Raw genomic sequence first — 15,005 nt, forward strand, 5'->3', positions numbered from 1 at the left:
ATCCGGAAGCGCTATGCGTTGTATTTCCGGACCTTTCGTCAGAAATTGACAAACGTAGTCGACATTTCCTGCTGTTGTTTCGCAAGGGGGCATACACAGGCTGACTTCTCTCACAACAGAGACCAACTTGGAAGTCAATACCAGCTATTAGCTATCCACAAGATAGGACATGCATATAGCTTGCTCAAGACAAACGGTGTGTGATGCTCATACAGTCACACCCTCATCACTAACACACATAGCCCAAGGTCCAGCAAAAAGAACCAATGCACAAATTTGTGCTGTAAGAAAAGGGAGTCGAGAAGAGAGTACGTCGCAAAGCATCTAAATCACTAAACAAGCAACTGATTGCAAGAAATGCCTCAATGATCACAACCCAGGAACACATATTATTAGCATGACTTACACTGGATATTAAAACAAGGATCATATTTCAAACAACATCAGCGTCTTTCTTTTTCAACATAAATTTGTAACAATTGTCAAGTGTTCTGCCTAACAAGTACATTAGTCCAAATACCACTCTAGGCAGGTGATATATGGCCATTTTGCTTCAGAATTATCTGTTCTGCCCCACCAACTACACCTGTGAACACAGAAGACCATAACTCAAGCTTACAGCCCGCGACATATAACCTTTCTAGGCTGTAGCTAGGATCAGGTCGCAAGAAGAATGGCCACCAGAATGTTCTCAGCATTCTTCTTAACCACGCTTTACTGGCCTCTGAACATAAGATTTGTTCGGATCTTCAGTCTTAAGCCTTGGAGGTTTAAGTTCTCCTTTCCGTGCCTGTAAGAAGGAAACAATAAGTTACAGGATCATGGATAAGAAAATATAAGTTCTCAACTGCACTCCCAAACCTTCTTTCCGGTCTTCATGAAATCCCTCCAGCTAGACACCTGCAAGCAACCAACACGTGACAAGTATATTAGGCAGTGCACATGGCCATTGTATACAGGCTGTTCCAAGTAAAATAAAGAAAACAGCAAGGCCTTCATTTTCCCATCTATATCTATACCTAATAATAAAAGCAAAAAAGCTTCTCACGGTCCAACATTTTTTCTGACCGATTTGCCCTCCCAACAAATCACATATTATGCACAGTTGACATTGAACTTAGCGTAAAACCGACATGTTTCATTACGTCGTCCGCCTGCTCCTTTCCTTTCCTTTTCATACACGTTTTTACATGGTCAAGTATGCCGAGAACCTGAAGCGCTCAACATTATCATGCCTCACGAGCGGCAGGATTTCAGGCCCTGGCTGATGTTGTGATGCCCCAGGTTAGTACTCTCAAGCATACAGTGTTTCATGCATCAGATCGGTATGAAACGTACAGGATTTCGGACTAACCATTTATTGTAGTACGCATACGATGTTCCATAATCTAAAAGATACAGTTGGTTGGAATCGGGAATCACATAGGCTATACAATCAGCACCTGACTTTATCATTTTTAAGAAGCACACTGGATTTCGTGTGTGTTTCTCCAAACAATCATGGTATTGCTGTTCAATTTTTTACCCAACTAACTACACCTGGATGTCTTTTTGGAACTACTACAATACAGATGTAAAGCTTGCTATACAGGGATTGCCAGCGGGGGTTGCTGGTCGTCACGGCAATCTACATCAAAATATATGCCGCTGTTTGTTGGTTAACTGATTTTTCTGTTCAGAAATTTATGTCTGATCCTGAACTTCACTGCCAAAATAACATAATATACAAGCAAATATTTTTAGTTGAGCGCTTCTTTTACATGCTCTTTCAATAACTGTAACATATGACTGGATCATATGACCACATTTGGAGACCATGGATTTAACTGTGAAAGAGCATCGTTGGCTGCAGAAACTTCAATTTTCTAGTAATATGCAAGGAAGCAACCTTAATAGCGAGGTTATAGTATATGTAATAACTAAACTTTTATTTTTGCACCTTTCTTTCTATGTGTATTCCTTCAAGGTGGGATTATTGAGTTCATGTTTCAAGTTGAAAGCTGACTTCATTTATTTTTGAGCAGTCCAATTTATCCCCCTAAACTTGTCATAAAGATCAGTTTACAACCCTGAACTCTGATTCGGTTCAATATTCAACCCTAAATTCGAAAAACCGTTCAGATTTACCCCTTACATCAAGTTGGTTTTTCTTGCCACCATATGTATTCTATTGCCTTATTGGTAAAAATACCACGTGTATGTATTTGCTTATGTCGTATATGCATACGCCAGAAAAGCATCGGCCTAGTCTCCTCTCCTCGTGTGTGTTCACGCGAGAGAAAGGCCAAGGGCGCTATCGGTTGGGCCGCCGTCCCCAAAGCCGGCCAGCCAGATCACGCCCGCTTGATCTTGTAGAGCCGTTGCCCGCCCCTCGTCAGGTCTCCGACCATCCCTGCCCAGGCTGTCGGTCGTCTCCGCCCTTGCGCAGGCCACTGCCGCCACTAGGGGTGGGGTTAAGCTGCCCAAGATCTGTTGTTCTCGGTGTTTGCCAAAGGATCAACCATCAGGGTGTTCTGTTGCGTTGCCTCTCCGTTCTATATAATGCCTAGGTGGATGCTAAAGACGTCTCTCTCTCACCATTAGCAGCACAAGTCCCTCCAATTTTCTACCTTCTCACTTCCTCTATAAATTAGCAACCGGCTGTATTAGCAGGCAAGCAGCACGTCTCTCCAATGGAGCAGCAACGGTGCTCTCTTCTTTCCCCTCCACAGCCGCTGCACCTCTCCCTCTCTGCACTTCCCAAGCTTCTCCACGGCATCACGCCTCTCCCAGTCATAGCTCTTGCGTGTCCGCGACCCTCCATCTCACCGGCTCTGCACTGCATGTCGGATCCTTCACGACGACGCAACTAACTAGATCGGGGCGATCCAGCCTCTCCCTCCCCTGAGCTTCCTCGCCCTGTGCTGCATCACCCCCCGTTGGAATAAAAGCGCCTCTCCGTGGGTCGCTGCGCGGTTGCAGCCCCATGCTGGTTCCAGACTGGGCATGTAGAGGATGGACGCCAGAGTCTAGTCTTGCTAGCCGGCGGAGGCGCCCCTCCGTGGTCGCCCTGACCTCGTTCCAGCAAGGAAGACGAACCTAATGATGAGCATGTACGAGGGGCTCATTTGCTCCGGAGAGAGTACATGTATTTTATATGTTGATGAGTTGGTATGTAGGAGGAAAAACTGCAGTTGTGGCAAGAAAAAACCAGCTCAAAACCTGTTTAAAAAGGTGAAAGGGGTAATTCTGAACGGTTTATAGAATTCAAGAATGAACATAAGTCCAATTTATCCCCCTAAACTTGTCATAAAGTTCAGTTTACAACCCTGAACTCTGATTCGGTTCAATATTCAACCCTAAATTCCAAAAACCGTTCAGATTTACCACTTACATCATTTTAAGTTTACCAAGATTGATGTATTTGAGCTAACTATACTAAAAATTTAGGGGGGTAAATTGGAGTATATCTTTTATGTTTTGGTCAATATTGCTGAATTTGAGCTAACTATATAACCAAAATAATGTCAGTTTGCTGTCAGTTTACTGCCAGTTTGCACAGTTTCTTTGAAGGATGCTCGTGATGATATTCGTGATACTTATTTCAGGTTCAGTTATATAATATCTAGCATCTAAAAACCAATTTCCTACGGGGTTAAGTGGCCGTTAAAAAAAAACAATGTCTCGAACCTTAGGAAGGTCTCGAGGCAGTGTACCTACAGAAGCGGATGCAGGACCATAACAACGGGCAACGCACGGGCATATTTACTAGTACTGCAAATAGATTTGTAAACAGCTACAAGTATGTATGTCCAGTTGAGATAAACTATTTCAAATTTCTACAAACAGACTGCAAACTTACTCGTTTGTCTCGGGTCTCTTCCCACTTCTCTTCATGCTCTCTCTTTCTCTTCCACATTTCTTTCGTTTCCTCCTCGTCCTTCTTCAGTCTTCCTTCTTCCTCAGATATCTGCACAGTGCAGATGAGCAAAGCTCCAGGTGAGCGGCTCAACTGATGATATTTGAACATTTTAAGGAATATTACTTACCCGCATCTGCATTTTTCTCCGGCGCCATTCTTTGTCCGTCAAAATTTCACGAACTTTAATTATGAGCTGCTTATGAAATTCGTCCGACCTTTCAAATTGATCTTCGTATTTTCCCTGCTCATAAGATGATTGGAGATTCTCAAGTGTTCAAGTCAAGATACATGAAGCTCAATAGGAAGTTTCAAGGGTCTAACAAACAATGGGCATTACTTGTTTTTGCAAGAAAACCATGAACGGGAAAACATTAGAACTGCAAGGCTCTACGATTTTGTTGACATTACAAATGACATTTTTCTTATATATGAAGCATATCTATACCTAATAATAAAGGGAGGATTGTTTCCTTGGTCCAACACTTTTTTGGACGGATTTACCCTCCCACCAAATCTATACCTACTAATAAAGGGAGAAGCGTTTCCGTGGTTTAGTCTGTCAAATTTTCGTCCGTTCCTATGTTACTTCCCAGTTAAACGTTTCGTCCGTCTTTCTTTTTCTTGGGCTGGCAGGCACACGACCACAAACCGTACGTGATTTATCAGGGCACTACAGATGGAAAGTTGCCAAATTACTTACGTAATGATCGTTCCTAGCGGCAGCAGTGTCCGGGTGCAGCACTAACTAACGCAGAAGCAGAGTCCGGCTGCAACGCGATCGATATTGCCCATGCATATATAAGTATAACCATCGTATCTTATCACATGGTTTACTAAACCAAGATTTGTACGGCCGGAGCGTCATGATCGATCAAATACCCGGTCGGCGGCAGCTCGTCATGGCTAGCGACAACCATTGTTATGATGAGGAGGGATTGGAGCTGGATGAGGACAAAGTCGAGCTGCTTAAGCGGGTTACATCGCCGGGGGCTCGCCATGGCAAGCGACGAAGAGTTCGAGCTGCTCAAGCGGGCCACATCGCTGCCGGCTCGCTATTGCAAGCGAGAAAGAGCTCTAGAACGAGGATGTACATGGAGCCATATGCGAGGACGCCGCTGGGCTGCTCGAGAAGGCCACACCTCCGCCGCTCGCCACGTTAAGCGATAACGAGTGGTACGTGCAATTGTGCATACAACTACGACGGCGAAGATGAAAATAAGTAGGGATTTGAGCTGGACGGGACGTTTTGGGCTGCTCGAAGAGGCTACACCGGCTAGCCATGGAAAGCGGCAAAGACAAGGACGAGTAGGGATTGGAGCCCGTCTTGGACAACATCAGGTTGCTCTAGGAGGCCACGCCACCAACGGCTAGCCATGAAAAGCGGCGAGGACGGGTCGGGATTGGAGCCAGTCGCGGACAACATCAAGCTGCTCGAGGAGGCCACGCCGCCGCGGGCTCGCCATGGTCAAGACGAGGATGAGGAGGGATTGGAGCTAGCGACAGGTGCTCAAGTTCAGACATAATCAAGAAGCTATAGGCGATTCGTTTAGAAAGATCAAAACACATCCACAATGACATCAAGCACTAACATGACCTTTAAAAGTGTGAGATACGGAGAACATCACGTATTCACCTTCAGAGTTCACAACACGTTCTTCACACTTCAGATTACCTAACTTGTGTTGGAAAAAAAAAAATCTGAATAAAAAGTTCGATCGTTGCCAAACTCAGCTGAGCACCTCGAGGCATAGTTTTCAGCAGGAAAGACAGCCACACGAAGATAAAAAGTTTCCATGATTTGCATACTATAATGAGTTTGCATGTTTATATTTTGAATGTTCTATTATCTGTTCCCTCCCATGTGCTGAAATTAAGCGCTCTCTCTAGCTATTTAACTCCCTTAATTGGGATAAGCAAAACTTTTACTGTTTTCAGGCACGAGAGGGAGGTGAAGGACAAGTATGGTCACCAGGCGCCACACGTGAAATCCACCTCACGTTGCCCCACATTACACCACACGCCACGAAAAGTACTGCAGATTGCGCCATGCACCTATCCGGGCAGCGCCTAGCTAGGTGTTCATCGTGCACTGCCGGGAGTCCACCCCGCGCCTCCCCAATCCTCAACTGCAACCAGCAGCAAAGAGAGACATGTATGGTGGCGTTGCTGCCTTCTGGACGTAGCCACTGTCATATGTGGATCTGCCTGTGTCTCGCTCCGGCATGTGTACCATAACACCTTTTGCAATGCATGGCTTCTTGCATAAATGTAAAGACATTCACCATGTTAAAGCAGGGGATAGTAGATCACTAGCTTCGGACGATTTGCGAAACTCTGAAACGATTTATCCTACTTTCCGAGGTGTATAAAGTCAACACAATATATTCTTTCTGTCAAAGATTACTTTATTGTATATGAGTTGTCTACAAACTGATTGCGTTGTTTATATAGATGAGATAAAAGTTGTTATCGTAGATTGCTTCTGGTCTTGGTGGAGCGGAGTAATTTTTATTATTTGGAGGACATCAAATGTGGTACTATAAAAACATAATTTATATTTTTCTATATCTCATTTCATGCTCTCACCCGTTGCAACGCACGGGCATTTGTGCTAGTTGTTTCTCAAATGTTGTCTTTTAGGTATCCAAAATCTCACCATAAGTGTGTAATGACTTCTACAATAATTATAATTGCATGCAGTCAGCCAGGAAAGACAGACATACATCACAAATATGTGTAGCTATTGAAGAATGTTGTACAAATCAGTTAGTATATTTTTTTTAAAAAAAAAGCCCGAGAAACTGTTTACGGCCAACTTCATGTTCATAGAGTGCAACATGATGAAATCCATTGTTTAAGAAAGGTGAGTGACTCAAACCAGAACTAAACTGAAAAAAACAAATAACGAAAAACTTAATCACTCAATTAAATTGAAGGACTGTCTACGTAACTGAACCAGAATAGTAGAGATGCAAGTGGGTCAAAGTTAGGGTACTCTCCACCCTCTTTAGTGCAAAAAATTGTACTAACTTTTGCAAAATGATGATGTCATCAGTAAAGTTAAATCTTTTTTTGAACTAAGGAGGGTGCACTGGTAGAGGGTACCCTAACTTTGACCCACTTGCATCTGTACAGAATAGCAAATCAGGCTATTCTGAAAAAACTCAAGAAACCAGGCCAGTTTTAGAACCAGGATTCATTGGTTCCAGCTACAGATACCTAGCCCGGTCAGCTTACTTGCTTATCTGTGAACCAGGTTCCCTAAGCTACCCCTGCAAGGCTGCAACGCTGCTTCTACCGGTCTGTGTTCCCTCAAATACTAATTGTACTTCCTTTTTTCTTCTCCCACTTCCTCATCTATTCACTATTTTCACCCTCAGTTGATCTGGCTATGCACGGTCGCTCTTTCTCAACATGTCCTAAACTTTGTAGTAGATTGAATGTTAATACCGGAAAAAACATGCTTTTTTCTGTTGGGCTTGGTTCGATTTCTGCAGGCAGCACTGAGCCTTCATCTCCAATTTTGATATAATACTTCCCAACTTCACTTCTGTACACGGTATTGTAGATGAAAATAATGTATGACTAATAAAATATAATTAGCTATAATACTTCCCAACTTCACTTCAAACTGCCGACTGGACCAGTTGACTAGCCAGATCATAATGGTCTAGTTCTTGAAACTATGCAGAATCAGCAGTCACCAATTAGGAATGTAACTGTGAGTCTGTGAATGCAGGTTAAGGGAAATCCCTGCTGAGGGGTTTGAATCCTAGATGGTTTAAGGTTGGTCCAACAAGGAAACTAGTCCAAATTAGGCCAGTTTAGGTCGAGGCATAGTATGTTTGCATTGATCTTCGTTTGAAACATGGTACTCCAAGTGAGTGCTATTGCGAAGTTCATAAATTCACACCACCTGTAGGAGATTGTCTTACCTCATCTACTTGGGATTTTATCTTGGATGCAGTGTCTTTCCTCAACTCCTTTTTCCTCTTTGCCCTCAGCTCTTCTGAATTTTCCAACACAAAAGAATATCAGAAAGTTAATCTCCTTTATTTCGAATGAACAAATTGCTAAGCCTTTAAATAAAAAAATTGCGTTGGTGCTAAATAGGACTTAAAAGATCGCATCACACCTTTTGCAGCAGTAACTTGATCAAGAATGTAACCTCTTTCCTGTGGATCAAGTAGGAGCTGTTGCGCCTTTGACAGGGCTGTTCATGAGTAGAGTAGGTAACACAATTATATATATACATCCATGTGATGAAGAGAAGCAACACGATGCGACATGGGGAAAATAGACATCGTATATGTGCAAACAGATTGGTTAGTTTTAGTGATGGAACTAATTACAGAACTCGAACACTTAATAAGCTACAAGCATAGATAATGAACTATTTACTTATCCTGGTTTCTCTCGGAATGCACATTTCCTACATGGATGAAGAAAATACCTAATTCTCCAGTGATCCCTAGGCTACTACCATTTGCAAATCAAAAATATAAACGGACTTATCCATGTTGTTATTCGTACTTAGTTATATGGCCTTCTGGAGCTTTCTGTGGATGCCAATAAAGTTAAATTCATTTTACAGTTTTCTTCAAGCATGTTTTGGGCTTTTGGCATGTCATGATCCTGCTTGTGCTATTCTTCAAGATCAAGTTATATCCCTTCAATGTTCATATATGTACAGCTACCAACTAATATCTTAAAAGCTGACCCAAATCTAGGCTACAGCAATGCTGTGAAATATTGTCTTCCAACCTATTATGATTATGTATCACTACTACAAATTCATATGCACCACGCCCGTAATTATTGGCCAGTTACATACCTCCGAAAGCTTCTTGTGCTTGTGGATGCTTGCATTTGTCAGGATGGACCAACAACGACAACTGCAAAACGTACAAGAAGCAACAATTAGCTCCACACTAGGAGGGAAAAGACCAGAACTAATAGGGAAGCTCAAATATTAAAGCCATTTTTCAATACCTTCCTATATTGCTTCTTCACCTCATCTGGGGAAGAATCAAATGACAACTTAAGATGCTCAAAAGGATTTAACTTGAAGCAACCAAGTATTCTGCCAAGTTAGAATGTGTTAGAAACAGAATGTACAATCACAATCGAAAACAAACACGAAAGACTCTGGAGGTTTTTGTTCATTATTACACTGTGAAATAACCCTCTTGATGCAAATGTGATTCCAGAATTCTCACTTTGTTTTACATGCATGTCATTGTATACTTTGAAGGTACATGTATAAGTTTTCTTTCAGCATAATTCCCATCAAGAATGTATGCCTACTTTTCCAAGGGGAAAGGATGGAGGAACTTTAAATTGCTTTGGCAGTACAAATTATAGGAAGATTAAATTGAGTATTATGATCAATACTTCATGCCCTCTAGGGTAAAATAATATGTACTATCTGCACTTATGCCCTGTTTGTATCGGTTTTTGCCCAGTTTCCCTCTAATACACTGGGCACTTTCTTCTTAATTAACGGATAAGGCAAAGCTTTTGCCTTCGTTTCAAAAAAAAAAATTAATCAACTAATGTGTCATTAAAAAATAACACATGCCTAGCTAGTTGCAGAGTCACTGGTCATGTTTAATTGATTATGATAGTAATACTCAATTAAAACGGCTTCAAATTGGATCGCATAACAAACTGACCGCTGGACTCCATTGGTCAGCACAAGCTACGCAGGAGAACATATGGTATGTTTGGTTGTTGTCCATGGACAAACTTCTTTTTATTGCTTCGATGGTTACCAAAATTTTGGCATATGCCTGTGCTAAGAACGAGAGGCTCTAAACATCATTACCTTGTGTGTAATCTAACAAAGCATATAACAAACTTAAAGAAAAACCAAGCAATTGAATATTAGAAGCAGCAATGCTTCATGGTATCTCATCGCCACCAAAGCAGTCAAAGTGTTAAAATTTAACTAAAATTGAGGGGAGAGGAGGGGGCCATCAAATCCAGGTGACAATTAAGACCTAAGCAGACTCGTGGTTGGATCATGTTGCGGTAATAAATAAATAAGAAAAAGTAAAAAACCTGTACGAGTCCAACCTAGGGTTCACACGGAACCGAGTGGAACCCCAGCACCCACCCAAAATTCAACAGCAAGCTGAGGCTGCATCTACTGCGTCGCACAACTGGACAAGAATTGCGCGAAACGGATGGCGGGAGTATTGGGGATCTAGAGCTACGGTATGCGACAAGGGATTCGCTAGGAAATGTTCGGGGAGAAGGGGGATTAGGAGGAGGGGGCCGGGAGGAACCTGAGGACTTCGTTGTCGCGCTCTGCCTCGCTGACCTCGGCGAGGAAGCTCTTGAGGAGCAGGTCGTCGTCGGCCTCCGACGAGCCCATGGGTGGAGGAGGAGCGGTGGCGGTGGCGGTTGGGGTTGGGCTCCCTCTCCCTGCTGCGCTGCGGGAGAAGAGAAGGACGAGAGCGCGTCGGGTGAGAAGGGACGGTGCAGATTTTTTTTGTGTTCCGCAGGTAACAGGCTGACAGCCCACCTGGTTTCTGAATTCTGAGGAGTCCTGCTTGTGCTCTATCTAGCTTGCTCGAAACGGGCCGGACCGCGCCCTTTTGCGCGCACCGACCTATTTTTTCTGCAAGATTTGTACTACTCCCTCCGTCCATAAATAGATGCCAAAGATTTATCCAATTCAAATATATTGATTAGAGGTAGTATGTTTTTGAGCATACCTCACCTCTGTATTAAAGTTGTTACGAGTGAAATTGCTAAGAGCGAGAGACAATCGAAATCATTCAATCAGTGTTCTTTATTAATGAGTACAGGACTTATATACACAGTGAACACTCGCGATAGTAGAGATGCGACGGTTTGAAGAGACGCATTCCATGGAACTAACATAAACGGTTCCTGGAATCCTGGGTTGTGCGGTTGGAGGAGATCGGGGATTACTTCCTAATAACCGCTGGGGTTATTTATTTTAACACTCCCCCTAATCACCGATTGACCAAAGAAAAGTCCAACATCTTGATTGATTCTCCTCCAAAAACCCTGTGGTGTGGGGAAAATGTGAGGAGTATGGTAGAATATCCTGTAAAAACTCCTTCAAACCCAGTGGAAAAATAAGGAGAAAATGGTACATCCATAGAATATAGAGGTTAATAAATATGTCGTGAATATTTTCCTAAAAACCCCCGTGGGGAAAAGGGATAGTATGACATATGATCTTATGTTGATATTACCTCATTAAAAAACCTTAATGAGAACCTGGAGAGTAAACTCATTGAAAAGGAACAACTCAGGAAGATACTCCCCCCGATTCTTGCAAATCTCGAAGCCGTCGCATACCAATTCCATGAATATATTTCTGGAACGTTGAAGTTGGTAGAGACTTCGTGAATAGATCTGCGAGGTTATCGCATGATTTGACTTGCAAGATGTTTATTTTCCCACTTTTTTGTAGCTCATGGGATAAAACAATTTAGGGGCAATATGCCTAGTGATATTGCTCTTGATGTATCATGTTTGCATATGTGCAACACAAGCCGCATAGATAATGGTAGATGATTCGATAGAACCAATTCCACATGACTGTTGTATGTGGTTTATCATCCTGCGAAGCCACACGCATTCACGTGATGCCTCAAATGCAATTATTTCAGAATGATTGGTAGACGTTGCAACCAAAGTATGTTTTGAAGACTTCCATGATATAGCAGTTCCACCATGCAGGAACACAAAGCCGGTCTGCAATCTGGCATTATGGGGATCTGATAAATAGTCAGCATTTGTGTATCCAATCATATTGGTGTCCAGATATCTCTGAAACTGAAAGAATAGACCAAGATCCTTTGTGCCTTGGAGATATCGAAAGACATTCTTGACTCCCGACCAATGGCGTTTGGTGGGGGTTGCACTGTGTCTATCAAGTAGGTTCACTGCAAATTCGAGGTCAGGTCTCGTACAATTTGCAAGATACATCAGCGCTCCAATGGCACTAAGATATGTAACCACGGGTCCCAAGATCTCTTCTCCATCATCCCTTGGCCTGAACGGATCTTTCTCTATGTCTAGAGAATGAACCACCATGGGAGTTTTAGATGGATAGAATTTGTCCATATTGAATTTCTCTAATATTTTCCAGTATATGCAGCTTGGTGTACCATTATTCCTGAGGGAATGTGCTTGAGTTGTAGACCCAAGCAAAATTTGGTTTGACCCAAATCATTCATCTAAAATTATGTCTTTAGATGATTGTGTGGTTCATCAATATCTTGTGTGTTGCCAATGATGTTGAGATCATCGACGTACACTGAAATGATGCAAAATCCTGAGGAGAACTTCTTGATGAAAACACATGGGCAGTCATCACTGTTGGAGTAACCCTTGTGAAGAAGGAACTCACTAAGTCGGTTGTACCACATCCGTCCCGACTGTTTCAAGCCGTATAGAGACTTGTTCAGTCTTACACAGTACATGTTGCTTCTTCACAGGACAGAGATTTCGTCTGGAACCTTCATGTAAATGTCCGAATATAGTGACCCGTAAAGATATGCGGTCACGACATCCATCACTACATAGATAGATGATTTTGTACTGCCAAAGATATTAGATATCGGAAAGTGATACCACTCATAACTAGAGAATATGTCTCATTGAAATTAATATCGGGTCTCTGCCTGAAACACTATGCTACGAGCCTTTCTTTGTATCTCACCACCTCATTGTTCTCATTCCGTTTGCAGAGGAAAACCCATTTTTATCCCACCGGGGAAACACTGGAGGTGTAGGTATTGCTTCCGTGAATACCTTCCTTTTATTAAGCGAGTCTAATTTTGCTTGCATTGCATCCTTCCATTGAGGCTAGTCGGAGCATTTTTCACACTCAACGATAGTCTTTGGATCATGATCATTAAGAAGCGTATTTGCAACTGCAGCAGAAAAATAAGTGTCGACAATCGTAGACTTACAGTTGAATGATTCTCCAGAATCAATATAGTTGATGGATACCTCGTGCACCGTTGATGGATATCTCGTGAATCCCAATACGCGTGAGTCTAGGTGTTCCGATGTCCCAGCCAGTGTGTGCAAGCTGGAACTGGGTTGTGGAGGTTGCCCTTCCACTATGTGTATACTACCCATAATGCGTTTGTCAATGTTGAGTTGACTTGCATTTACCGACTTTGAGGAGTTTCTCCTCACTCTCCTTTGTTGCTTGCGAGAAGCAGGATCCTGGTCAGAGGCCGTACTACTCACCCTCTTTTTGAGAACGGGCAGTTGAGTGGTTTTAGTTGGTACCTCCACTCTTTCGGGCACATTTCTGGCCGGATTCAAGGAGTTTGTGACACCTTTTAGATCAGTAAATGAATCTGGCAGATTATTTGCAAGATATTGCAAATTTATGATTTTCCGAACTTGGAGTTCGGTCTCTTGGGTACGTGGATCAGAGGTTGAAATGGCGATAGCATTCCAATCAATTTCTAGGCATTCTTTCTGGTACTTGAAATCTCCCCCTAATGCCGGAAAGTGTTCCTCGTCAAATATGCAATCAACGTGACGGGCTGTGAATAGATCTCCAGTAAGGGGTTCCATATGTACTTAATAATCGATGGCGATTTGTACCCCACATAGATCCCCAGTTTCCTATGTGGGCCCATGGATGTCCGCTGAGGTGGTGAGATCGGGATGTATGTAGCACATCTAAACTTACGCGGATGGGAAATGTTGGGTGGGTTTCCACGTACCAATTGCAGAGGCAAAGTGTTGTCATATCCAGTAGGTCGCAATTGGATTAAGTCAGTAGCGTGCAAAACTGCGTAACCCCAACACAAGGTTGGCAATCTGCAATTCATTAACAAAAGTCTTGCAATGAGCTTGATCCTCTTAATAAGGGACTCAGCCAAACCATTTTGAGTATGGACATATGGAACAGAGTGCTGAACTTCAATCCCCAGGGCCATGCAATAGTCATTGAAGGCACGTGAAGAGAATTCAGCGGCGTTGTCCATGCGAATTGATTTAATTCGACTTTCCGGATAATGGGCATATAACTTAATTACTTCCCTCATTATCTTGGCAAGTGCATAGTTTCGCGTGGACAGAAGGAACACATGTGACCATCGTGTAGATGTGTTAATCAAAACCATGAAATATCGAAATGGTCCAGATAATGGTTGGATGGGACCACAGATGTCTCCTTGAATACGTTCAAGGAATTGAAGTGGTTCAGCTTGTATTTTGAGGTGCGAAGGCCTCAAAATTAGCTTCCCTGTGGTGTATTACGTGCACACAAAGTCGGATGACCGAGGGAATTTTGACTCATGCAAATTGTGACCAATGGAATTACTAGTAACCTTCCTCATCATCCCGATGCCAGGATGGCCTAGGCGATCATGCCAGGTTTGGAATGCATCAATATTCTGGAAAATTACCTTGTAAGCAACATGTTCTACGGGTTTGATGTACGTATAGTATAGTTCGGACGACAGAGAAGGAATCTTTTCAAGTACTTGCTTGCCATATCCATAATCTTTTCTGAAGAGTAGATACTCTTGTTTTTGTTGTCTTCGTGGGTTTCGATTTGAAAGCCATTCTTACGGATATCTCGATAACTGATGAAGGTACGTGAAGAATTGTGATACAGCCAGGCATCCTCAATTATCACTTGTGTACCATTTGGGAGGTTGAATATGGCACGTCTGGTGCCAGCAATTACCATATCGCGTCTGACGATGGTTAAAATATCTCCATTCATCTTTTTCAAAGTCTGGAAAATATTATAACTCCCTCAGTATGAAGTTTGTGGTAGCACTGTCCACAAGGCATAATTCCTCTTCCATCGGATTGTCCCCGTAGAGAGCTGCTTGTTCTTCCTTGTTCTTCTCGATCTCGAAATCGCCCAGGATTGAGAGCGTGCTGATAACGTGTTACGAGTGAAATTGCAAAGAGCGAGAGACAATCGCAATCATTCAATCAATGTTCTTTATTGATGAGTACATGACTTATATACATAGTGAATAGTCGCGATCGTAGAGATGCGACGGTTTGAAGAGACGCATCCCATGGAACCAACATGAACGGTTCCTGGAATCGTGGGTCGTGCGGTTGAAGGAGA

General features: G+C 42.7%; 1 protein-coding gene across 1 annotated transcript; it reads right to left on the reverse strand.

The window, feature by feature from the left end:
• Nucleotides 1–429: 429 nt before the first annotated feature.
• LOC127296152 (J domain-containing protein spf31) lies at nt 430–10,386 on the reverse strand. The gene is made up of 9 exons (XM_051326181.2): nt 10,192–10,386; nt 8,894–8,984; nt 8,736–8,796; nt 8,037–8,114; nt 7,837–7,910; nt 4,029–4,142; nt 3,842–3,949; nt 862–900; nt 430–790 (listed from the first exon to the last, which is right to left on the reverse strand). The coding sequence occupies exons 1-9, from the start codon at nt 10,278–10,280 to the stop codon at nt 704–706; spliced, it is 741 nt and encodes a 246-aa protein (XP_051182141.1). The 5' UTR covers nt 10,281–10,386; the 3' UTR covers nt 430–703.
• Nucleotides 10,387–15,005: the final 4,619 nt, after the last annotated feature.

The sequence above is a fragment of the Lolium perenne genome, chromosome 4 (genome assembly GCF_019359855.2).
Source record: "Lolium perenne isolate Kyuss_39 chromosome 4, Kyuss_2.0, whole genome shotgun sequence".
In the NCBI taxonomy this organism is placed as follows: Eukaryota; Viridiplantae; Streptophyta; class Magnoliopsida; order Poales; family Poaceae; genus Lolium; species Lolium perenne.